The sequence below is a fragment of the Calonectris borealis genome, chromosome 2 (genome assembly GCF_964195595.1).
Source record: "Calonectris borealis chromosome 2, bCalBor7.hap1.2, whole genome shotgun sequence".
NCBI lineage: Eukaryota > Metazoa > Chordata > Aves > Procellariiformes > Procellariidae > Calonectris > Calonectris borealis.
The window spans coordinates 146115223-146141136 of NC_134313.1; the positions used below are offsets into that span (position 1 = coordinate 146115223).

Below are 25914 nucleotides of genomic sequence, written 5' to 3' on the forward strand. Positions count from 1 at the left end.
CCCCCATCCTATTATGGGGGGAGTGAGGGAGCGGCTGTGTGGTGCTCAGTGGCCAGCTGGGGCTAAACCACGACATATGGTCATCCGGTACCTATGGACTAACATAAAATATTAAAAAATTGTCATCCATCTACTATTCTCCGTAGATCATTGCCACTGTGTACATTCTGGGAAAAAGTGGTCGATTGGGTAAATACCAGAGTGAACATTCAAAATTCTTACCAAAGAATCGGAACACCTGAATTGCCCATTTGTACTGTTCCAAGAGAAGTAGTATGAAAGGACCCAATATAGGGAAACCCAAAATCTAGCACCCACAATGCAAAAATACATAAATTACCGAGTGACTTGAGGAAAGGAAGTCACTTAACCTCTCTACAGTTCCATTTTTCTGTTTATACGATCCTGCCCCTATCACAAGCAGAAACTGGGGGCACTAATTAATTTTGTAAAGCACTTCGTCTTTTTTAAGTGAAATCTTATGAATATATAGACTATAATTTGTAGAGCCAAAGCCCTCTGGAAGGTAGCACAATAATCTGATTATTACAGAGAATAAGGCTTAGCACTTGCATTTAGCTGACAGATGTATAAAGAAAAAATCATAAATAGCCAAGTGACTACTAACCCAACAGCTGAATCGCTGAGAGCATAAGGCCAGCATTAATTTTCACTGAAAAAATCCTATCTGGATACGAGTTTTCATTATCTTTTATAAGCATGTTATTTTCTATCGTGCCTTGGTACCATGGCAATTGAGAACTACACAAGTCATCTGCAGATTCTGGCAGCACTGGAATTTGACATTTGCTACTTATCAAACACAATTTGGGAATGTTCTGGAGTATTATAGGCAGCTTTGTTCAAAATAAAAATGCAACTGGCTGGAGAATCGTCTCTTTGGAGAACAAAGCAGTAGGGCAGCTCTTTCTTTTTATAACCACAGATCTTGTCCACTTCTTCTCAGCCCAGGTGGGAGCACTCTCCATTGCCCCTGAGAAGAGAGGGTCAGCAAAAGACTGCTGCACCCACAAGCAGAAACACGAACAGGTCGAGAAGAGAGTTCAGTTGGTGAGAAAGCTACATTACGGGAAAAGATCAAGGAAGAACAAGTGATGAGATAAGGGAGCGAATAAAATTGTGAAAGGGGAAGTAGAGCATGTAATGCTGCATGACATCATCAGTGAGTTCATACTGGAACTACCAGCGCAATCAGGCCCAAATTTGAAAGAGGTCCTTCAACACTCACCCTTCCCTGTAACCACCAGGACCAGCTCTTTGGTCTGAACATTTGATGGGCACAGCTAACAAGAGCAGTGAGAGAACTTGAGTAAGATAGAAAAATAAAGGGGGGAAAAAAACCAAAGAAAGAGAGTAACGGTCACACAAGGAAGGAAGATGAGAGGAAAAAATGATTATAAAATAAGACATTTCTTTTCCTGTCCTGATGGCCTGTCGCTTCTCTCTGGTAACCTCCAGGGGTAACAGGCTCAACTGTGCCCCAGAACTATAATTCATATTCTCGGATAGTATTTGTTTAACTTTATTTGGACACAGAGATTGCTAGCAATGCTAGCTATGAACTAGCAAATGCAAATGAAAACAGAGCTCGGAGACTGAAAATGGTATCGGGGATATGGTATGCTCCTTGCTGTACCTAGCACAAACTTACTCATACATCTCCCACAGCCCATCTCAAAGGCACTCTCCAAAAATGGACGTTTTATTTCTGAAGTCGAAACCGATGTTAAACCAACTGTCTTTGTCATATGGAAGAAGGCAAATATATAAAGGTCACTGAAGTGCCAGATGGAAGAATTTTTGAACTAGAAGCTCTGACATTCATTCTCTGTGTTTGTCTGAAACACTGAACTCAATAAGGAGATTAAATGTCTGTGCTGAATTGCCAAGTGAGAAACAAGTCACTCTCACAGAAAGGCCAACTGATCAGACCTGAAGTAGGAATCCCAAGATCATACAAATCTGAAAAGAAGTTTAAACACCTGAATCAAGGAAAAATAAAGTATAATGCTGGAAGTTATTATGGGCAGTGCTTACACAACTCTTTCCTCTCCTTCTCCCCCACCACTCCACTAAGCCTGCAATATAGCACATATTTATTCTGTTAAATTAATACCTAAAAATTAGCGTAATTACTGAATCAAGCACAATCCTGGAGTCAGGAGTTACTACACATGATTGTATGCCCCTTGGACATGGGCAAGGTGGAGCTGAGCACTTCTAAAATTAATATTTTTTTCTGTTCGTAGTACAGTTTAACTTCAGAAAAGTGAGTTTTCAGTCTATTGAAGTTGATGTTCCTCTCCTCACAAGGAAAAAAGGTCTGATTTTGAAGAGAACACGGAGTAGGCTTTAGATATATAAAAGCCTACATATGTCCTCAAAACAAAATCCTGTTCTGCAACAACAGTCGTGAGGAGGAGTCACCTAAGGACAGGGTCTCAGCTAAAGGTCGTGCAGAAGTCCTGACAGTCTGTAACGTACATGAAAAGAGACAGAAACTCAACGGAGCTGATCTAAAGGCAGGTTTTGCTCTATTTCTATACTTATGCCCCCAAATACAATAACTGGGCTAGTATTAAACCTAGCAAATAAATTCTTCCTTTTACTTGCGCGATGCTCAAGTTTGCCACAAAGTGGTATATAATATGGCATTCAAGCTTTTCCTGCAATTACAACCAGGCTGCTGCTTCCATTAACCTGGTTCAAGACTTGCTGCATCCAAAAGCAGGAGGGTCGTTCCTCCAATAAACCAAGCAGGAGGACGCAGGAGCAGATCAGCAGAGATGTCGGCATGGGAGAAGCGGCTTCCAGCACCGGGCACGAGCCAGCGACTCCTTGGTAACCAGCAGAGCGGTGGAGAAAGTGTCTGAACATAAACACTCTCCCATGAAATTGTGACAGGTGGTTTCTACACTCTTTTACTTAGTTACCCATTTGTATCTGTTGTCTATCCTCCTCTGTAACCATATGAACAGCGTTTAAAAATAAAGATTAAAAAAATATTTTCAATCCCTTTCCCATATCAGCCTCCTGCTCCAACAGATGGCTACATGTGCCAGTGCAAGTTTATACAGTTTTCTTTCCATAAGTGCATTATTAGTGGTTTTGTATGAACATTATATTAAGTCTTTCTGAGTTTACGGGTTTATAATTTTATTTTATCCTCCAACACTCTCCCCGATCATGAAGGCGTATCCATAAATGCAGTAAGTTTTCCCATTGCCACGTTCAAGTGTGAGAAATCTTGAGAGACTTGATAGCAAAATGCCTATTCTTGCTAAATTCTGAGGCTGTCAGTAAGGTTTTTAAGAAAATAAATGGTAAACAACTCCATGCCTTGAAAATAGGTTCTACCTAGTTCCTTTAGGCTCCTTTGCCTATCCCTAGCAATTCTCTTGATTCTTTCACACATATCATCAAGTACTTCCAATACAAATTAAAACAAGAATTGTTCTCCTACAAGCAGGGACTGCAACAAAAATACTGGTATTGGTCAGACCTGGTCATGCAACTGATAGTGTAAGACTTAAGCCCAACTACTCAACTAAGAAGTCAACTACATTCTTCTACCTGGTGAGCCTGAAGTCAGATGAAAGCAATGAGATATGATGAGATGATAAAAACTGAAGTTATAATTACAATGAACCAGAGACTTTGTTTCAGACTGAAAAGTCAGACAAATATAGTTTAAGAACTCAAGACTGAGCTTCACATATATGCTGAAGAGCACTTTTCTTATAAAAAGAAAAGAGGAAGGGGACAGGTTACACAGTCATCCTTGCAAAATATATGCATTTGCAGGCAGAAAGGTTTTACAACCATCTTCTGTCAGGTATAACAATCTTCATTGCACTGAAGCTGCATGCTGTACCGTTACAAATCAATGGGAGTCTCACATCTTCAGCAGATGCTTAAAAAGTACTTCCCAAAAAATAATTCAAGACTAGAATGGTAAATTAGTTTGGCTCTTCTTCCCTCATTCAGACCAAATCCTTCATTAAAAAAAAACACAAAAATTTACTTAGTTCATTCCCTTCCCTCTTCTCTGCATTTTTTCTTCTTTCCTTCAAAGCAAAAAGGTGTGAGGAAGTAATGAAACTTGCTTCTCAGTACATAATGTGCTATGCTGGGAAAAAATGGCACAACCTCTGCAAACATACCGTGTCCCACAATTCAGAATTTTGTCGGGGGGCATAATGAAAACTATAGCATCTAAAGTTATTCAGAATATAAAGAACACTCCAGTATATCTTTTCCGGCAAAGATGCATAAAACTTAAAATCAAACTGATAGTGAGAAGAGCTCATCATAAGAAGGATGACTGCAATTTTATACAAAGAATTCTCTGAACAGCATAGAGATAATGCTCAATTTTCAAAAAACTAGGTATTTTGACAGAGACGTGAAAATCATTGCTGCTGCTTTGATGTGTTCAAGCAAAAACATATGCTGCAGTAGACTTATGATTGTGCTCAAATCAATTCTAAAGAAAAAGCTATAACAGTACAAAACAGCCAAGCCTTCTGCAGTTGGTGGCAATTTGCACCGCCAAAGCTGTGAGTTCATCTTGAATCACTTTAAATGAACAACAAATCCTGAGAATCAAATTGGTCAAAAATCACATCTATCATTAAAGTTAGAACATCAGTGAGAAGCCCTCCATCCTTACAGTACATTAAGTTTCTCATGAAAATATTTCACAAAACTGAGACTGACTGCAGATATTTTGCATGGCTTTTCCTCCACAGCTGCCTACCAGCAGTATAATCACATTTTATAATTACATAATTTTATGTATCTGGACTACTTTGCCAAATACGGGAATTCCTTGCCAACTTGAAAGTTATGGGTGGTGGTTCCACCACTTTCCCAGGCAGCAGCAAAACCAACCATCCCCATCATTAAACTGTAGAACTTTCCAAGACAACTCCTCTGCATGACATTAAAGTAACTTTTCTATAGCCAATATTTATCAACAGAACCTATTTGTTCATTAAAAAACCCACTATTTACAGGGTAGTGTGGGCAAGCATATTTTACACGTATTCTCTACAGGTTTAAATACATTTTCTTTGCACTTACACAAAGATTTAATGAACTGGGAGAGGACACATTCAAACGTACTAAGCCTGTAGACTGAAAAGCATCAGAAATGAATCAAATGAAGCTGAGCTTTCACAATACATAAACAGGCATTATGCTTTTTTCTAGTGGTTTTATTTCCTCACTGCTTACTTGGCAACATTTGGTATTTTCTTCTTCAGGTAAGCTGTATACAATATAGTATTGAATTATAAACACGCTACACAGCAAAACTGAAATACAACTAACATGAATTCTATACAATTTCCAGGATAGAATGATACAGACTGGGTCAAAAGCTTGCTGATATGATGTTTGCTACTAGCTTAGATTACTTTACATTTATATAACATCTAGCTGAAGTTTATTACAAAACTTTTTCAATGAGAAGCTGCAACAGATCTCCTAGTCAGCAGGATGAGATAGCAAGTTCTACTGTAGCAGAACTTACCCAAATTCTAATAATAAATTCTAAAAATTTTTGCAAAACAAAACAAAAATCTCCACCCACACTTTTCACACCATTTCTGACTAGCACATCATCACAGATCAAGACAATTAACAGATAAAACTGCCTGCTTCTGTGTCCTCTGTGGGCCAGTCCAGAACTGATACTTCAGAGAAAGCCCATCCACCCAGGAATATGATAAAGAAAAGAGCAAGATCATAATACTACTTCAGTTCACCAGCAATAGCGGGAAAAGCCTGGAAGTTACTTTTACAGAGGCAAAATGATCTGTTTATGCTGTTGATTCAAAAACCTTATAATACAAAATCACCCCCCTGAATTCAGCATCCAGCACTATACTAAATTGCTATTTCACTACTTGCTTTTTGCTAAATTGCTATTTCACTATTTGCTTTTTGCTAAATTGCTAAATCCAGAATTATACGTAGGCTTATATTAGGGAGTGGAACGAAAGATATCAGTGAAAAATATGCCACACATGGAAGAGATGCATATAATCACTAATTCTGACAATACACAATAAACATATCTCAAAAGCAAAAAGTAGTCACAGAGGGGTATTTACCGAACTATACCAAAAACCCAGAAGTCATCAGGTACGTAGAAGAAGCACTTCATGACTGATGGAGCTGCTGCTGGGAGAAGTTGTCCTGACATTAATGTTGTGATAGTAGGACTTAAAAAAATAAAGTCCTTAAGAGTGTGTTCCTTAACTAACCAACTTTCCATCCATGTACCTTCCTGCCATGGTATCAAAAGAGAAACCTAATCAAAGATGTTGCAAGGTAGTCTGGGCCTACCTGAGGGAACTCAAACTCAGAAAACAGTATTTACCCCGTTCTTCCCGATCTAAGAACACCAGCTACATTTTTCTTTAATTCAGAAATAGTACTGGTATCTCACAGTCTCTCAGTTGTTTCAACTAATATTTTCTAGGATACTCTCCTTCATTTGTGAAGGTTTGTAAGCTGTAATTATCATCGTATCAGTACCTGAAACATTTAAGGAAATTTTCACACTAGTATTATCAAACTCAATTTACAAACCAAGTATAGCACAGCCTGACAGCTGAATATTTTGCCAGGACTTGAAAGGGAAATAACCCCAACAAAGCTGTCTGGATCTGCTTGGCAGCTCCTGTGAGCTTTAAGGGGCACATCTACTCTCACGTTTATAGAGAAGTCACCAAATACGACAGCCTGAAGCCTCACCTGACCCAGGCCAAGCATTTGCACAAGCTCTCACCCCAACAAATTCCTACTGACCAGGCAGGTCAGGCCAGGACAGCGTAGCGAAACCTGCATGAGGCAAAAGCTCGGTGGTAGCTGGCAGCGTGCAAGGATTTCCCTTAAAGGACAAAATAATCTCTTACCCCCGGCAGCTGGAGCCCAGCAGAGCTGTGTGACTCACTCTCGCAGTGCCCACGCCAGCCACCCCTTGGGATCGACCAGGCACACTCGTACTGCAGCCTGGTCGCAGGCCCTTTTAACGGTACCGGCCATTTTCTTCTCTGTGGGTCTCTGGGAGAAACAAGAACTGCCTGCCTGAGACAGAGTACCTCCTCAGAGGTCAACTTTTTAAATAGCCCACCCGAGCTTACAGCGTGAGGGGAAAAATGCTAAAAAACATGTGTGGGCTTGGTTTTAGGGGGGTTTTGTTTCATTTTGTTTAGGATTTACACAGCAAAATAGCTAAAAAGAGATAATTAGCTGACCACTTTTGCTGTAGGATTTCCAGAGGCTGGCTAACCTCCTTTGCACCAAGATGCGACGTTGATGATTTTTAGCCTGCTCAACTCCAGCTTTTTGAAGTTCTTCCTACCTGAAGTCAGAGACATGAAGGAGACTATGGCAAACATGCACTCCATAGGTAAGCTCTTACCCCTCCTGTGACAGGCGTCAGCCTCACTACAACACTGGTCCACACAGAGAAGATGGTAATCTTTACAGAGGGCGCAGCACTAACAGCCTATTAAACTACGTATTTCTTACGCTTCCCATCTGCATTCTTAACTTTTGGTCACATTTTCCACATTAGATGTTATTTGTCCCCCCTAATTAATTTGGGATCTGTGTTTAACTAAATTTTAGCATAGGGAATACTATTTATCAAAAAATGTCCGCAACATTATTGATTTCTTAAGCTTAGAAAACTAAAATGGGCAAACTCCAGAGACAGTAGCAACACAGTGAACAGAGCTGATGGTTTTACATTTGGGGAGAAAAAACACTTGGAAGAAGAAAGCTGGTGGAAACAACAACTTTGACATCTATACATAGATGAAAAAATATCACTAAGAAATACCCTAATTTAAAATTTGCTTTAAAAAATCCCACGTACTTTAGAGGTTCTGGACTTTCATGCCTTGTACAACATGAGAGCAAGCACAAATGGTTGGATTACTTCTATGTATTAAACAATGGCAAATGCACTGAAGGTTTGCAATTTATTAATAGGTAAGACAGTATAAGCAAAGGAAAACTTCCATAAAAAATGCTTGCAGCTAAAATAATGGTTGTAATAGAAACATTCAAGGTTATTCTTGACCCCCCCAAAAAAGCATCTCTACTTTCTGAGACAAAACTATGCAAATTAAGTTTGCATACAGTGTGAAACAGCCCACTTCACATCACTTACATTGCAGTACATACAGTGTCACACATTTAGAAAGGAATTTTTTTAAAACAAGGAACTCCAGCACAATAATAATGAAACCCTCAGAAAATAATTGAGATAGGACTGAATCTTCCTCCTTTAATCGTATTCAGTGACTAAGAAGAAAAACCCCTTAATTGGAAAGTATAGAAAAAACAAACATGAATTGCTGTCAAACCAGCTATTTGATCCCACATTGATATACAACTGATCTCTTCTTGGAGTATAATTCACATACTGCATAAAGTATAAGCACGCTTCTCTAGAAATAAAACCCTCTGCTTTTACCCTTAGCTAGTAATAGCAAAAAACATATTTCATTACTCTAGCATTACTACCACAGTTGGTTTTCTTTAAATGCCAGAACATATGGTGAAATTTTTTTTTTGTTCAATGCCACTGGAATTCTGTTGAGATTAATCTATGGCTTGATCTACAACTGAAACACACTAGCTGTCAGCTAAGTCATCAAAAATATTTCAAACTATTCCATACAATGGCCACATTTTAATCTTTCTGTCTTGCGCTTATGATAACTGCTGCTTTTTTCCTCCTCTCTTTCCCTGAACACACTGCTGCTCTAAGCTTTCACACGTTAAAATATTCCACTAAGATCCAAACCGCTGCCAACACACTCCTACATAAGCATTCAAGAATGACTACTTAAAATGACTACCTCGCTTTTTGTTTTATTAAATAAAGACAGCATGCAAGAGAAATTAAATAATCACAGAGGTTAACAAGGCAAAAAGATATACTGACATCCATGATATAGCATGTATTTATAAAGGATCGTTTTAATTTTATCTTCCACCACCAAGCAAATCTATAACTGATAAAGACATTTATTCAGATCCAGCAAGATGCACAGACTTGTTAGCAGAGATGAAAAAGTGGCTGATCACGTCCTTCAGTCACTCGTCCCAGAGGCCGTTCAGCCAAGCATATATCGGAAAAAACTGCCCATACTATCCTCTTAATACAATAGTAAATAAGGCTGCAGGAGAGAGAAATACAAAGCTGTACCAAGAAAACCATCGCTTTTAAGCCTTCCCCTACCTTTTCCCTGATATTTACAAACCGCAGGCAGTGCTGCCGGGGACTCTCACCACGGTGGCTGCCGAGAGGTCTCATGTGGCGTTCCCAGCTTCCCACCGCCTCCCTCTGCCTGGTTTTTAACCACTCCTGAGAAAACCCACCCTGACATGCACAGAATGAATCCTGCTCAAGTTGGAAGCGTGTGTTAACTAGGCTTCAGGTTGAAAAGGGTAGCCCCAGCACCCAATTAATCCCAGAGATTTAAACAAGCCCCGTCTTACCGTTTTGCTGTTGCCCAGATCAGGTTAGATTCACCTGCAACTCTTTGGCATCTCTCTAGCAATGTTCGTGTTTGCAGTCAGGCCGGGCTCATTCAGCAACTGAATTCACAACATCTTTCTGCACTAGCAAGCTGAAATGGCACGGCTGTACTACAGCTAAGAAAGGGGGAAATCTAAAGCAGAAAACAAAGAAATCCCCCAAGACAGGGTAATCCCAGTGGAGTAAAATATAAAAGGTACAGATGAGCACCGAGGGTACAATATTTCTCTGTCTAAATTTCACCAGCAATACCATGCTCTTTCTAAAAAGATTTTTTTTTAAAAAATATATGATGGACTTGCCTGTGGAGTTCCCAGAAAGGCAGAGTATCCAGGCTCTGCAGCAGCATTGCAGCCAAAGTAACCATGCATATGCTATCTAGGCAATTTACAGCAGTCTTTTTGAAAAGATATTGATTTACGATGTAGCACTGCCTCAACCCAATACAGAACTGCAGCCAAAATAGCTAGTGGTGATTTCATAGGAATTAAGAAAAAAACCTCAACATTCAATCAAAAGGATGCAACTAATCACTCCCAATTCAATTACATCCCAGAACTGAAGGAAACCAGCAAGTTCTTGAGCGACAAATAATATTAAAACCATAATCTAAGGGCATTTGGAAATAAGCACTATGAATGCTACTGTCCACTTTTACAGAAACAATAAATGTGAAAAAGCGTTTAAAAATGTGAACTCTGAAGTTAATTCTAGCACTGTAAGGATGAAATGTAGTATTTAATTTATGAACCTTCAAAATGCGCAAAGCTGCGAGTAAGCGACAGACACCTACTCCATGCCGGGAAGCCGCTGCTGAGCCCAAGCGAGCTTGGGTGTGGTACAAGGGAAGAGAGGGCAGCAGGAGCAAACCCTCAAGGAGGGCTTCTCCAAAAGGGAGACAGGAAATCTTCTCCATCTCCTACTCCTACAGCAGCCCCTGCTGGCCTGTGCTTCAGATGGCTCCTGGCTCCCCAGAAACCTCCCAGGGTTGGGGGAGCCCTGGGACTATGCTAGGACAGGGAACAGTAATGTATACATAAGTGAAAGCTTTAGGAGAGAAAAAACGCAGCTCAACTGAGATGACATTCTGAACACGCAGAAATATTTTTTGTTTTTATTTAACGAGGAGGTGCAATGAACTAGCAGCTGAAACACAGCCCTGGCTCATGCCCCAGGCAGCTCCAGTGACCCATGTCAGGAGACTATCAGAAACAGGCTCCCCCATAGAGTCCCACTTTGAAGAAAGCACGGCGTGCTTAAACTCCACACATTTGCTCAAGTCACCAAGACTTAAACACATGCTTAAATACTTCTTGACTCAAGGCTCACAGCTGAATCTAGCATCAGTGGCTTCAGTGACAATAAAACTTGAATGGCATGAGCAAATTCCATAAGATGCTCCCAAAATTCAGTAGCACTTGTTATTTTTTCCCCTCATCTATTTCCCAACCTTAGTCACAGGGGCATATTTCAGAAGACTACTCAGTTTCTTAGCTTGGTTTTTAAGCAGATAGAAGGCTTCACTTCTCCCGAAAAAAGATGACTTCCACTCTCTAGGTCAAAATTTTCTTCTCGGGTGCCTCAAGCGTGGGGGTCCGAAGAAAACATGAAAAAAAGCTTCCAGTTGAAATGATGAGAAAATACATTCAAAACATTTACATTTCTTGTCCTTATTCTGTCAACATCAAATCTGCCTGAGGATGAGGGAGAACAGGACAGAAGGATCCTCAGAAAAAAAAAATAGCTAGTGAGTAAGCACCTGCAGAGACCAATATGTGCCAAAAGACAGGCACCACATTAAGGGAGAAGTGGTGGACAGCCATTGGGAAAGGGAATACAAAAGGCAAGCCAGAGAAACAGGGAACTGCATTCCAGAAGAAAGCAAGGTGTTGGGCCAAGGCATGGAAACAGAAAGGAAGCCAAACAGCCTACAAAGTAACTGGATCTAACTCAAAGAAGCCAAATCCTCCCATATTTTAAAGTTAATTATTTTTACTGTATTAAAAAAAAAAAAATCTGCATTTATTGCATTCAAGCCCTTCTTATTACCTTTGACATCCCTCAACAGATTCAATTCCCGTTGGGCTTTGGCTTTCCTAACTGCACCTCTGCATGCCTGGGAGATGTCTCTGTATTCCTTCCTGGTTACTTGTTCCGCTTCCACCTTCTGTATACTTCCTTTTTATGTTTGAGTCTTGTTAGAAACTCCTGGTTCATCCATGCAAGCTTTCCAGCATTTTTGCTTGATCCCCTACTATTCTTATCCCCCTCCTTCCCCCTGTGCTAGCCCCACCCCTTCCCATACTCCCATTTGCAGACTGTGGTTGAACACAACTTGGCTGGAACACAAATACGTGCTCTGCTGCTGCCCATGGTCCCACAGACAGGATTGGGAAACCCAGCTGGCAGGCAAAGGCCATCTAGAATTAAGCTGGAATTGATGGACCACACAGAGCCCCCTGTACCATGGGACTGGTTTGTTTTCCAGGGGGGTGGGAGAGTAGCTGAACGAAAGAAGTTTCGATACAATTTAAAAAAAAAAAAAAGTCAAATATCTATGGGTTTAGATTTTGAAACTCTGCATGGAAACCAGCTGCAAGTACAAGCTTCACATTATCAGTACTCTAAGTCATGCCACCACGCTCACCCCAGGGCAGACTCCAAAATACTCTGTGGCACTTGAGAACAAGTTCTCACATCTAAGGAGGCATCTCTGGAGCTTTTCAAGATAACAGATATACAGTCATCTGCAAATTGCTATACTTAGAACGGAGAGATTACACAATGTCACAGCTCGATGGTCAATTAACTAAACATGCAAACCCTCATTTATTAATATGGCATAGTGAAAAGAATGCCAGTAGTTACCTTGTGCTCTGTGTGGTCATACAACATACTGTTCAAATGGAACTTGTAAGTAATGTCCTATTTCCATTTGTCTATATTAAATCATCCAAGAGAGAGGAGGGGAGAGAGGAAGCAAGTGAGAAAGGCAGCTAACTGTTCCCCCCTCTCCAAGAAGTAATAACCACATGCAGTAATTTGTACAGGTATCATACATCCGTATGAGCCCATTTTCTCCTCACAGAAGAAACAGCATGACTAAGCAGAGCCACTGCTCAACACATACCTTTCCATTTTGATAACTACAGATCGAATATACAAGGGAAGAGTAAACACCCTATACAGTTTCAAAAATTTACTCACTTGTGAAAGTCATTTGGACTTCTAGCCAGCCACTTTATAAGCCACTGATAATTCATAAAAATTTTTTTAATAAGATGTTTAACAAGTTGTATTTGGAAACAGAGGACTGGATGGGACAACACCGGTCCAAGTCCAGTTCAGTTCCGTGCTATGACAGGTGATCACAAAATACGACCCCTTCCCTAACCTGGTAAGTTTTGGTTTAGTTTGAAGTTAGAATACGTAAAGTATACAAGACATGACCTTAATAAAACAACCCAGCAGTGACAAAAATGGTTGAATGCAAAGAAAATAACTTTTATCTTAAGATGGCAAGTGAAGCAGTGGATAATATTGCACAATGGAATGCGTGACAAGTTATTCCAAGTACAACATGCTGTTAAACTTGCTTCACAATACCAGTATTTGAACTATACCATCTGCATTATCTGGTATGGTGGGACTTAACTTAAAAAGTCACTGTCTGAAATATAATGCAATGTAACACAGCACAAATTATTTTTGCAACTTTTAAGACCAAAAAAAAGATTTTATGGGCTTAGGGATTGATTCAAAATATACTTTGTATTATAAAGAATGTTTAAAGTGCAAGTTGAAAGGGAACAACAACAACATGAAGAACATTTTGTAATGATTTTACACATCTACAAAATACTTCAGATCAGTCCAGATACATTTTCCGTCAGTGAAAGCATACTTCGCGTATAAAAGGTTAATCCAATGACTTTGGACAATTATATTCCTTCTGTGCAATAGAAAAACCTAACTCCAACATTCCTAGCAAACCCACATTTTCCTGTGAACACTAATACAGTTTCACTGAGATTGTTTTATTTCTTATTGATACTTCTGTGTTCCTTGCTATGCTGGCAAAGACCTCACAGAAATAAAATAATCCAGACTAAAACACATTGGTGCAATGTATCTATGACAAGAACTTGAATTTGGTCTTTCAGCTTGAATTAGGATTTCCTCTTAGGAAAGCCGAATACTATTTTCCAAGCCTCACTTTTTTCTTCCTTTTTTTAAGCTCTTAGTTAAAGGTACTGTATAAGGTCTGTTCTAAAGAATTCTCTTTATTTGGCCTCTAACTATTAGCCAAAAGTACTTTAAGAGAGGAAATGGAAAGGCAAAGTATGGAATTTCATAATTATTCTACTTTTAAGAAGACAGCAGATCTGTAGGCTTTTCCTCTGGGGGTGGGCATCTAGTTAGACACAAAACGGGACTCCGATGTGCCTCTCCCTGCAATAATAAAGCATACCTTGCTACATAAAAATAAAGTCTTCTCCCAGCCATGTCTCACTCATATTTGCAAAAACAAACCCAACTATTACACACAGACAGAATTCTATCTCATCTAGTACTGTGGTCATGCCTTTATAATATATTTTAAATTATGCTGCAAAAAAATGCCTATCTGGAAAGAGTACGAAGCCTATACCAATTGTCAGGTAAAATAATCTGCATTTTGTTTGCCTAAATTCCTCATTCCCAACTGAAAGACAGTAAGTGATAGCAGACCCATTCATCTTCAGCATCATACAATTACGTGTGCTGTCAACAGTAGCAACATTTCACTAAAGAAATGGAGGTATCTTTGCAATACATGAATAAAATTCTAGACAAAAAATGCACCTTAGTTCCGAAGACTTATGATGTACCTGTATATACACATAACCTCACATTAAGGTGCTAAGTCTTAATGTTACTAATATATTGCGTACAAAGCACCACAACCTAGACTACTCAGGATAAAAAAAAAAGACATTTAAATCAACATCTCAGTCAACCATTTTTCAAAAACACCAGAAAGAACTCAAGCAGTATAAAATTCAAATGTATGCACTCTGTCTGGAAGATAACAATCAGTAAGATGGCTTAGTGGGGTAGCTTTGATTAAACTAACCCATCTACTATGACATACAATTCCTAAAACCACATAGCTGACAATTACCGTATTTGCAATACAAAAAAAAAAAAAATTCTACTTAATTAGGAAAGAGTAGTAGTATTTCTATCACACAAATTTTAATGATCAATACTAGAGAGACAGTTTACAAAGTTTTACTTTAGGGAGAGTTATAAAGAATTAACAATAGCTTTTTAATATCTACCCGTATAATCCCCAGAGAAGAATCCCTGAAAATGTTTCATTTTTGAGTTACATAGATTGCTACAGCTGATCTCATACAGGGACAAAACTCAGTGATATCCCATTTCAAAGTCATCCATGGCATTATAGCTAGGAGAAGAAAGCTTTCTATAAATGAATTAAAACTTAACACACAAAGATGAGTTCACCTTCATCTCTTTCTCAACTTTAAGTATGTCATGCACTGAAATTCTTGTCTTATTTGAAAGCACTGGATTTTAGCTTCCCTTCATTTTCACTTTGAGATACCCACATGAAAGGCTTTGTTGGTTTGGTTGTTTTTTTTTTAATTTCACCTGATGTCTTTCTACATTATAATGGAAAAAAAATCTCAGGTTTTCTAACTAAAAAAAGATTTATGCACAAAATATAGGCTATTGTGGTTAAAAAAAAAAATAAAGCCAAATCAACCTCCACATTCCTATGATGTAGATAAGAAGCTAGAATAAGTTGCATGTTTACAGTATCCACGTTGAAAAATCCGTACCTATTCTACTCTTCTGCACTAACTGTTGCTTCATTGAGCCACAATTTCAGTCTTTAAGGCTTTTGCTATCTGCTGAGTTTGCCGCACAATGAAAATGGTGAATTCATGTTATGAGAACAATAAAGCAACCACCTTCAGATGGGAATAACTGTTGACAACTCTGGCACTGGAATTGAACTACCAACATACAAATGAAAGATTTCAGCTCACCAGCACTGTTCAGCTGCCTTTATCCCTCCCTTACGGGCTTTATTAACAAGGATAAACAAAATTTCTGGTGAAAAATCCACTGAGCATCACAGCAAAAGATCATGTGAACTATGAATTGAAGTTCCACAGGCCAAGACCCTGGTGTCCTCTGTGTAAAGGGTAGAAACTATATGGAAATAACCATCCTACGACTTGATAGCTTTAAGCCTATCTAGACTATGAAGTGATGAAACTCCAAAGGCACCCTAAAAGTGAGATGATATGGCCAACTACCTTAGGCCTCATATAGATTATTTTCAGAAAATTAATCAAAACTCTTGAGAGCTTCCTCTGTGGCCTCTAAGTACACATAGAAACTGCTTTTACAGGATGTCAAACAGCTTGAGAAGGTGTTCTTGGATTGACTTGAAGCCCAAAATTTAATCTACTTTAAAACTTAATTTATCCTGTATTTGCAAATGAAAGACAATGATGAGTTTTGAGGTGAATATAACTGCTCCATTAAGTAAGGACAACACTTTTGGCATTGAAGGAGGTTGATGGAGTATCTGCAGAAGAGCAAAGACTGTGCTTTAAAAAAGCTAATAAAAGTACCGACCTAGAAAGCAAGTGAGAAGTTGGAGATCTTCTTTCACTGCCATTCACAATAAGAGGGAACTGAGGGAGTGTGACAATTATTCTTGTCTTCATTCTCTCACGCTGGACCTTGAAGCACCCCAAATTAGTGAACTCAAGAAGTTTACATGACTGTGCATTTAAATGAGGTTTACCTGCATACATCTCCAGTGGAATCCTGGCAAAACGATTTCCCTAAGTTCTGCCCTTCCTGAAATTTGGTATCTAAATACCAAACCTGAAAGGGGGGAGAGAATCTCACAAGACATCTTCTCCAGGCAGTTGCTATAAGGAACCATCTAATTGGTTCTGCTTTCAGAGATAACTGCAACTGTTAATAAAAGAACCTCACAACAATGACATTTAATCCTAAATATAGTGTTTTGTGGCATGAGAGAATTTCAGCAATTATTCCAGGCTCCTCACAAGCTTATTTCCTTTTAACCGGTTAACAACCTGTTTATATTTTTACTTTTCACGATGTTCGTCTTTGAGTTGTGACAAGTGGCAGAAGAACCACCAGCCCAGGAGCCATGGCACGCTTTGTGGGAAGTACCACTGACAGGTATCTAAGGTTCTGCTCTTTGTCACAGGAACTTACTGAGAAATAAGAGATGCTATAAAAGCATGTTTATTACAGCAATCTACAGAAAATGAACCCACAAATTAATCATGAGGAAGAACAAACAACTGATTCACTACCACCTCAGATGCCTTACTGGATTCAACATATATGACATTAATCAGTCTCTATGGCTGTCGTGTTATTATTATGGGGACAGTAACAGACAACAAATGTGTTTATGTGCGGGAAAGAGTTATGATGAACTAATATAGATTACATGTTCATATATAATGTACTATGGTCAGGTGTACAAATCAACCTCCTTTCTTTTGGTTCTGCTAAATGGAGTTCAGTTCTCAGCTTTCCCTCTAGAAATGCTACAATCTTTCAGTTACCTGAAGAGGTCACCACTATAGAATAGGTATAAAGCCTTAATTTTAAAAAAGACTTTTTTAATATTAACACAACTGAAAGCTGTCAGAGCAACATACACAGTGATAATCATACAAGGTCAGAATAAAAGTTCTTCTAGACTGTTTCTGAAAGAAATCAAGTTTGTTAGAGGATAAGGATAGACAAATGTGATCCTTCCTCCTGCATATCCTTCTAACCACCAACAGTTTCCTTCCTAATTCAACGACTAAATCCAGACTTATTCTTCACAACTTGGTGAAGGAACTTCACTTTTGAACTCATTTATACCTTTGGCCTCCAGCTGGTAGAGAGTTACACAACATCATACAGTTAGAAACCATTCCTTCTCTTGAAAACAAAACAAAAAAATCTCTGATTATTTCTCACTAAGCAGAAACTACAAAGCAGCTAAAGAAATGATGTACAATTATTCCCTCTTCATCAGCATAAATTCAGCTTGCAGTCTTACAGGTTACTATCTCATCCTCCCTCAATCCCCTGTTTTACACTCCAACAAGTCTTAATCCTTCAACTCATGGAAGCTATACTGCACTTCTAACTGATCATTCTTGTCTTCTCCCTCTGTGTCACCTCCTGTGTCATTTTTGTTATATGATGGCTAATATTTGATATGATATTTACACAAACAGGATTTCTGCAATAACATGATGGCAGCTTTGGTTTTGTTCTCCTTTCTTTTCCTATTGTTTTTTTGAAGGTTTACTTATTTTTTAGACTACTGCTGAACACTGAGTCACTAGCTTCAAGCTATTATCCAATGACTCTGTAATTCTTATCTGGAATAATGTAATTTGTTTAGACTCACCAGTACACATGCATAGCTGCAGTTAAGTTCTTCATATGCATCAGTTTGTACATATCAGCATGAAATGCCGTTATCATTTTATCATCCAAATAGTCTATACTGCAAAATCCTTGGGCAACTTTTGGCAGTTCAACTAAAAATAGCTTTTTTAAACGTGCCAATTTTTCATCCCTCTTCCCTGTCTTTGTCTTCTACCTGGAGGGTTAGTTGCCATTCCTCTCTTAGTCTCAAAATTGGATATTTTATCTGTTCTGCATGGCATACACGACAGATGTGACAAACGTATAAGCATCACGCAAATCACGATTGGCAAATCTGATGATAGCAGAACACTAGGTTACATGGTGGTGTGCTATGAGATTAAAGAAGTTGCTAACAAAAAATTAAATAGAAACACTCAAGTAATACCTGATTTAGGAATATTGTTCGTTCTCATGATCAAATATGAGAAGTAGCTGTGAGAAACGTCTCCCCTCCTCCCAGCTGTATTTGTCTAGAAGGCTACACTACCTAATGGACAAGAATTTCACTGCAGTCACCCATACCTTTGTTCTTTACTAATTAAACTGGCACAGAATGATGTACATCAAAAAGGCACGTCAAACCTCTACCTGATGCAATGCTGAGCCAAGTGCTCACAGGAAACAAACAGCAGAACTGCAGGTATTGCACTAATATTTATCTGCTCTTTGGTTAAATACAAAGTGTTGGTTTTGACCTATAAAGCCCTTTACCATTTGGGTCACTAGCCCCTTGCAGACTGCTTTTCTTGTCCTGTTTTATCGCAGTAATTCAGACAAGAGGGTTGCATTCACCTGGGCATTCTCGCTAAAGGGCACTTCAGTCCAGAAGTTGATAAAGCTTTAATGCATGTTGAGCAGCTTATCTATTTTCCCAGGACATCTTAGGCAAGAAATAGAAAGCACCTCAGGAGCAGTGAGCTGCTGAAGACACAAAACTTCAGAAAGGACAAGAGAAAAGAGCCTCTTCCTTGTACTATAAAAACTATCCCTTCAAAATACCATTAGCAGTAGCACAGCTACTGCAGCTTACATGTTCACAGAGCACCCATTCTCCCAGAAAATTCCACCTGAACATTTTTTTCCTCCTCAGACCACTTCTTTCAACATCTCTGGAGCTGGACCCCATTAGAGTATGTTCTTAAATAGACTCCCTAGAGATATTCTGCCCTACCATCTTCTTGTGAAGTAGAAGAACATGGATTTTCATGTGATGGAGCACACAGTGGCTACAGAGGGCTGGAACAGATTTATACATCAACAGATTTGTTCTATTCAGCTCAGGAGCAAATATGTGGCCTATCAAGAAAATTCAAGAAGCCTCAAAGGTTTTAATAATTAAAAAAGGAGCAAAATACTAATTTCAGAGGGGGGAAAAAATTTCCATTACCTTGTTTCAGTTATTCAGTAATTTCCTGAATTTCGACAAGAAATTTTAAAGGAAACACATTGTTTCAGTTTAAGAAATTCAAATGCAAATGAAACTTCTCTTGGTTAAATGACATGGAAAAAATAAATTGATTCATCTATCTAGCTTATATCTCTCTCTCTTGTATCAAGTTGAAGACTCTCTACCACATGAGGAAAGAGAAGAAATTAAGGCCTATGACAAAACAGGTGAATGATTCCATAGAACTGACAGGCTGAAGGTTGAGAACGGATATCATCTTCCACTTATATCACCGCTACAGGATATATACAGCACTGTTTCAAGTGTTTCAAGCCAGAAAGTCTACAAAATACTGAACATTTACAATTTTGCACGAGAGCTCTCTGTAGTATTGGGGGGTGGGGAGGAGGGGGGTTGTTTGCTTCCAAACACCAAGAAAAAAAGCCACTTGTACAAGTTAGTCATCATATATCAAAACCACCATGCACTGCTTTAATACTTCACTATTTTTCTTTTGGCCATTCCAAAAGGTATCTAAAAATCTGCACACATCAACCTATTTTGCAGGAGAAGAATGATGCAGCCATGCCTCTCTCCTGAAGTATGGTTGCCTTGGTGCTCAGACACTTACCTTCCTTCTTCAGAACTCACACAAGACTAAACCCACTTGCAAAATCTTCTGTGGGAAAAAACAAACCTGGTACTGTATCTCATTTCTGACTGACTGATTTAGCAGAAGATTACTATGAAAAGAATTCTTACTGTACCATAAAACAAAGCCAAAACCCCTTAAATCAGTCATCTTTATAATCTAAGAGATCCCATGACTATCTACATGCAGATAAAATTATAATAATGTATTGCTTCAGATATTTTCTTAAGAGAAATCTTACATTCTTTTCTAGAAAGGAACAATAAACTCTCAAAAAATGAGGCAGCACGGGCTATATGGTTCATGGACAAAATTATGCAGCAGTGAACACAATTTGTTCACATTCTGGATGTTCAGAAACTTCTCTTACGAAGTATAATCACCAATACTTGATTGTTCTGTTGCTCTTCCAATTAGTAAGATGTCATCTTAACTAAAACTTAAAAATAAAATTAGTATTACCCTAGCAGCCTAGTCATTAAAATAGGACTCCACTCTACTAGACTCTTTATTGACAGAGAAGTGAGATGAGCGTCCATGGCCAAGTTGGCCATCTATTCAAGTGAAAGAGGGAGGGAACCCCACTATTCCTTGCCTTCTGCTTCAGTGGGGGGACTCGAAAGCAGAACAGTTTAGAGGTAAGAGGAGAACCAATTAAGAAAACTGTAGTGATACTAACTATTAAAAAGAAAAAGCCAAGAAGGAAACTTGTAGCAAGACATGTACTTGTCATTTTAGTTATGTGCTCTCAGCCATAACATATCTTTTCTTTCTGTAAAACCTAGTTTTAGTTTGCAATTTGAACAATGTAATTGCTGTAACTTTATATAATTGTTTCTCGCATGCTATCTAGTCACTGATACTGAAATAAAGCATTCCATCTTCAGCCAGGTTGTGCCTGCCTCACATAATGCCAAGGAGTAACAGCATGCCTCCCACGTAACATTAGGCAATCCTTACTCAGCTTTTAAGGTGTCAGCCAAAGAAAAAACAACCCAGCCTACAAATAAATGTACATGACCAGTGACAGGACACAAGGAAATGGTATGAAGCCACGTCAGGGGAAGTTCAGGTTGGACATTAGGAAAAGTTTCTTCACTGAAAGGGTGGTCGATCACTGGAACAGGCTCCCCAGGGAAGTGGTCACGACACCAAACCTGTCAGAGTTCAAGGAGCATCTGGACAATGATCTTAGTCATATGGTTTAGTTTTAGGTAGTCCTGCAAGGAGCAGTGAGTTGGACTCGATGATCCTTATGGGTCCCTTCCAACTTGAGATATTCTACGATTCTATGTGTAGACTCCCGTTTTATTGGATAAAACCCTCTGGTAACAAAACCTTTTATAGGATCAGGAGCAAAACAAAAGTTTTACCATAAAAACCAATATTGCATTTAATTAAGAATGGTAAGTGGAAAAAGGGGTCTAGAACAGGAGAAGCATCAATACATACAAATTATGTTTCCCCCAGAGTGTTTCAAGGACAAACTGCAACTTAAAAGTTTCACTGAGGAAAGGTTTGAAGACCTCAGAAATGTAAATGCTGCAGAACAACTCTTTTGAGGTATGATTCCCAACAGAACTGGGTGTCTTTGAAAGAACGTATACGCATGAGGAACTCCAGCATAACATTACGGTTGCTGCCTGACACAATTTTGACAAAAATGACTGACAAAAATCCTGCAATGCTTTTAGAGCTTATAATATTGAGGGCTCTAATAGGATATCTGTCCTCAGAAAAGGTTGTGGAAATAATTTAAAATGTAAAAAGACTGAGTACTAACAGATATGATTACTAAGGCAATAAAAATTCAGACAAGAAGAATTCCATCTAAGATTCCACTGAAGCCACAGTGATATAAAAAAACAAGCATAAGATCACTTTAAAATGTCTTATAGCTGCTTTTGAATTTTTAACCACAGATTTGACACTTCCCAAATAAATAGTTCCTATTCAAAATGTTACAATAAAAATATACGCCTCATACTCTACACTTATATCTGAGGTGTTTATATTCCTGGGGAGTCTCATTAACCTCAGTGCAACCAGTATGTTGAGAGATAAACATGCAAAAGGCTGCTTGTTCTTTAACTGCCCATGACAGCACGAACTACCAATTACAATACATGCACAGATGGCTAATTGGTTTTGTCACAGTTTTCACAGCTCTGGGAAGGGGGACACCACCTTTCTCAATTTCTCTGAAGGCCAATACCAGCAGCACAAGAAGAATTCATGTGTCGAGCCCCCTCAGGTCCTGTTGCCCTACTTGGTCAAAAGAAAAAGAAAAAAGTTTTATAGTAGTTCACAAGACACACTCAACATGCCCAATGCAATTTTAAGTAGGTCTTCAGTATACACATTGATTTCATCTCTCAGTTACTGTTGAAATGCTAAGAAGATTGTCACATAAATGCCAAATTTTAAACATTTCAGAACAAGAACAAAGGTTAAGAGACTCGCAATTTAAGTTGTCAGGACTGGCAACACTAAAACCCACTATAAAAAATGAGTAAAATAAGTGCAAGAAACAGTCTTCGCAGCTAAAGCTAAATTTTAACAGGACATTTTGGTTCAAATTCATTGTATATAATATCACTCCTTCCTCTAAAATACCTGATGATACAGATCTCTCTTGTACAGATTCATCTGTAGCTATATTGTTAATGGGAAGACTAGATCACAGGCTTCTGTAATTAACTTTAAACAGTGACAACGGTAATAGCTTCCATGCCAAAATGGATCAGCTGTGCGTAGGGCATGCGTATCAGTGAGTTTCACACTTATTTGCTGAAACAGGATGGGGAGACTGGGGACTCCAAAGAAAGATTTGAATTCCCAAAAGAAGCTTGTGCTCCAAATATTAGAGATCATCTTCCCACACACTCCTAAACTCTTGCCCATTCTCCCTAAAACTGCTTCTGATACCACCTTCGCTCCTAGCCCTCCATACCCACTCTTGTGCCCTTATCCTCCATACATCCCATACACACCAACGTCCTTTTCCAACGCCTTTCTGAACCCTCCAAATTCCTTGTCAGGCTCCTTTTTCTGCATGTATTAGAAGCACTGAATATACCCAGGGAAAAAATAGCATCCTTGCTCTCATGTTCTCCAGGTGCCTCAGATCATCACCTGAAACCTGAGGGGATACGTCACCGCAGCAGTCTGACTTTGTCCCTTTTCAGATGGAAGTCCCTTCTCATGCTTCAGCATATGCGCCCGCAAGTTAGCACAGATCCCATAAGGAGTTGCAGTATACTTCTACAATACAAAATCCTAGAAAGTTTTAGTTATGCTTTAACAAATCTCTAATATGCATTCATTAAGAGTTTTCTCAGGGTACCAAGTTTGGGAAAACCTGGCTAAAATGATGAAAGCAGAAGAAAAATCCTTTTTAGAATGAAGACTGCCCCTTGCCGAACTTTAAGTGAGGTAATTTATTAAGGTAATAAGGATGTGTAATTTCTACATTCTTGCACCTGCTGAACTTTCCTGAAAACTGGCATCCGCAAAGCGATGTAGCAAACAGCCTGACTCCGCAGATCGCACGTGCTATCAAGCGAGGAGAAGACCAGCTCTTCCTGCCTCGCCATGGAGTCACGGTGACTCTGGGCTGCACTTGTACTTCATGAACGTGGAGAGAGAGCAAGCAGAATACTTTGGATTTTTATTCAGAATAAAGGATGCCCTCCATCTCTTCCCTCAAAACCCACACTTGTTTCTAGGCTGGTGTATTTCTGCTTCAAACAAGCACTGATTTTTTGATAGACCTACTTACTGACCGTGTATTTTAAAAAAAACAGCTGGCAATTGGCAGTCAAGCAATTCAAATCTATCTTTGAAAAGTGTAGCTTAATAATGTTGGCTCACTGACGACTGTTTAATACGATGATTACCAGCAAAAGCTGCCAGTAGTATTTACAGAGATCTGAAATAAATTCTTGTCCCGTACCTGCATAGTTAGACTATCATTATTTGATCCTTATTCTTCCCTGCTCCTAGCAGGTGTCTATCATGTCTATCATAAAACAAACGAAACAGCCTTTGCAGCCACCTAATTCCAAGGATTATGCAAGGCCTGAGCGCTGGCACTTCCCAAGTCATTTCAATGCAAATGACGAAGTTACAGGGCTCTTTCACAAGACAAGGAGTACAAGAGGTTACTAGGTGAGAGCATGTACCAGTCTTTGTGCAACTCTGGGAAAGACAATACAGGTTTCAAAGGTGGTGCATTGTTTGATTCAATCTCAAATTTCAAGGGGTTTGGGATTTGCTTGTACTAAATTAATACTTCAGTCTCTATTCTTATTCTGCCAACTGTATTCCCCTAAAGCTCAACTTTTGAGAAGGCAGGGAGCAAAATATCATTGAATATTGAACCGCGTAACACAAGTTCATCACATCAACTGTAGCAAACAACATACATCAAGTGCATCCCTGGGGTCACTTTCCAGAAATATTAATTTACATTTTTTAATTGCTGCTTTTCATTTCAAACCCAGGTAATATAAAAAACATTAAGCCTGCCCTTATCAAACAGCTGTTCTTTAACCAAAATCTCAAGACAAAGTAATAAAAATGAATATGAATTAAAGGTATGAACCCGTTTCCATATGATGCACTCTGAAACCTGCATATTAGTACTAGAACAAAAAACCTAGCAGCAGGTTTTTAAAAATACATGCATGGAAAGAAAGCTACAAAACAAAACAAAAAAACCACTTTATTATGCAAGCATAAAATTAAAAACCCATAAACCTGGGTCTTCCTTCAGCAAAGGCCAATGTATGAATGAAAAAAATACGCTTAACAGAACCATTAATACACATACACAGTGTAAAAAAAAAAAAAAAAACACCACAGGAAAATTTAAATCTGAAGTCTGAAGTGCACAAGCATTCTTTGAATCACACGTTACATACATCTGGCATACTTTAATGCATGTAAATCCAAACCAAGATGTTAACATAAGCTTGGCATCAGACCAACTAACATATTAATATGAAAATATTATGACTACACGCCTTGTTCTTAAAGTAAACAATTAAACCAGATTCCTCTTATTTCTTTTATCATAGAACATAGGGAAATGGTAGGATGGTACACAGTTACCTGTTAATTTGCACTGCAAAATGTGGTTTTACCATAATAAAATGCCTTAATAGCAGAACTAAGTTACCTATTTCCTAGTAGAAACAGAGATTTTCCTTAGACTGTCACATGGAGGTCTTTACACTTAAAATATCAGAAATAAAGTGCTCTTTCACAAGAAGGTGCCAAACTTCAGTCTTAGCAGAGGTTCATTTCGTTGGTTTTGACCCAAAGGCTAAAAAAACCATACCAATCCAAAAACCACATTAGATTGAATAAAACTCCTTTGTGTTATGGGAGCAAAGGGAAGCAATACTGAGTAACTTTTGTCTGACTTCATCTTTGTATTTCCAAGGCCATCCTCCCTCCCTAGTACTGTAACATCTGAGTATCTTCAAGATGTATTAAAAAACATCCACTGAGAAAGATAATAATTTCCTCCTTCTTCAGACGGAAAATTAAGGCTTAGATGTTTAATAACTTGCCAAAAGCATCACAGCACTTTCTCCGCCAGAAAAAAAGAAACGATTTTTGAATGCAACTTGATTCTGAGGTTAGAAGTACTGCAAAATCTCGTGTATTCATTTAGTCCTGGCCTTTTATACAAATTTTAATCTGCTATCAGGTTGGCAAACTCCAATGACAGCATTTCCTTCGATGTCATTTTAATGTCTTCCACTCAATAGAACC

At 38.7% G+C, this 25914-nt stretch overlaps 1 protein-coding gene across 2 annotated transcripts in view; it reads right to left on the reverse strand.

Moving 5' to 3' along the window:
* CDK14 (cyclin dependent kinase 14) overlaps positions 1-25914 on the reverse strand; it is a 330096-nt gene that overhangs the window by 253282 nt on the left and 50900 nt on the right. Inside the window, exon 1 of one of the 2 annotated variants that reach the window (XM_075143808.1) lies at positions 9892-9975. The exons of the other annotated variant lie outside the window; for it this stretch is intronic. Within the exon in view, the coding sequence (XP_074999909.1) occupies positions 9892-9960 (69 nt within the window). The 5' untranslated portion in view covers positions 9961-9975. Of the gene's footprint in view, positions 1-9891; positions 9976-25914 lie in introns of those variants that run through there. 2 annotated transcript variants of the gene reach the window in all.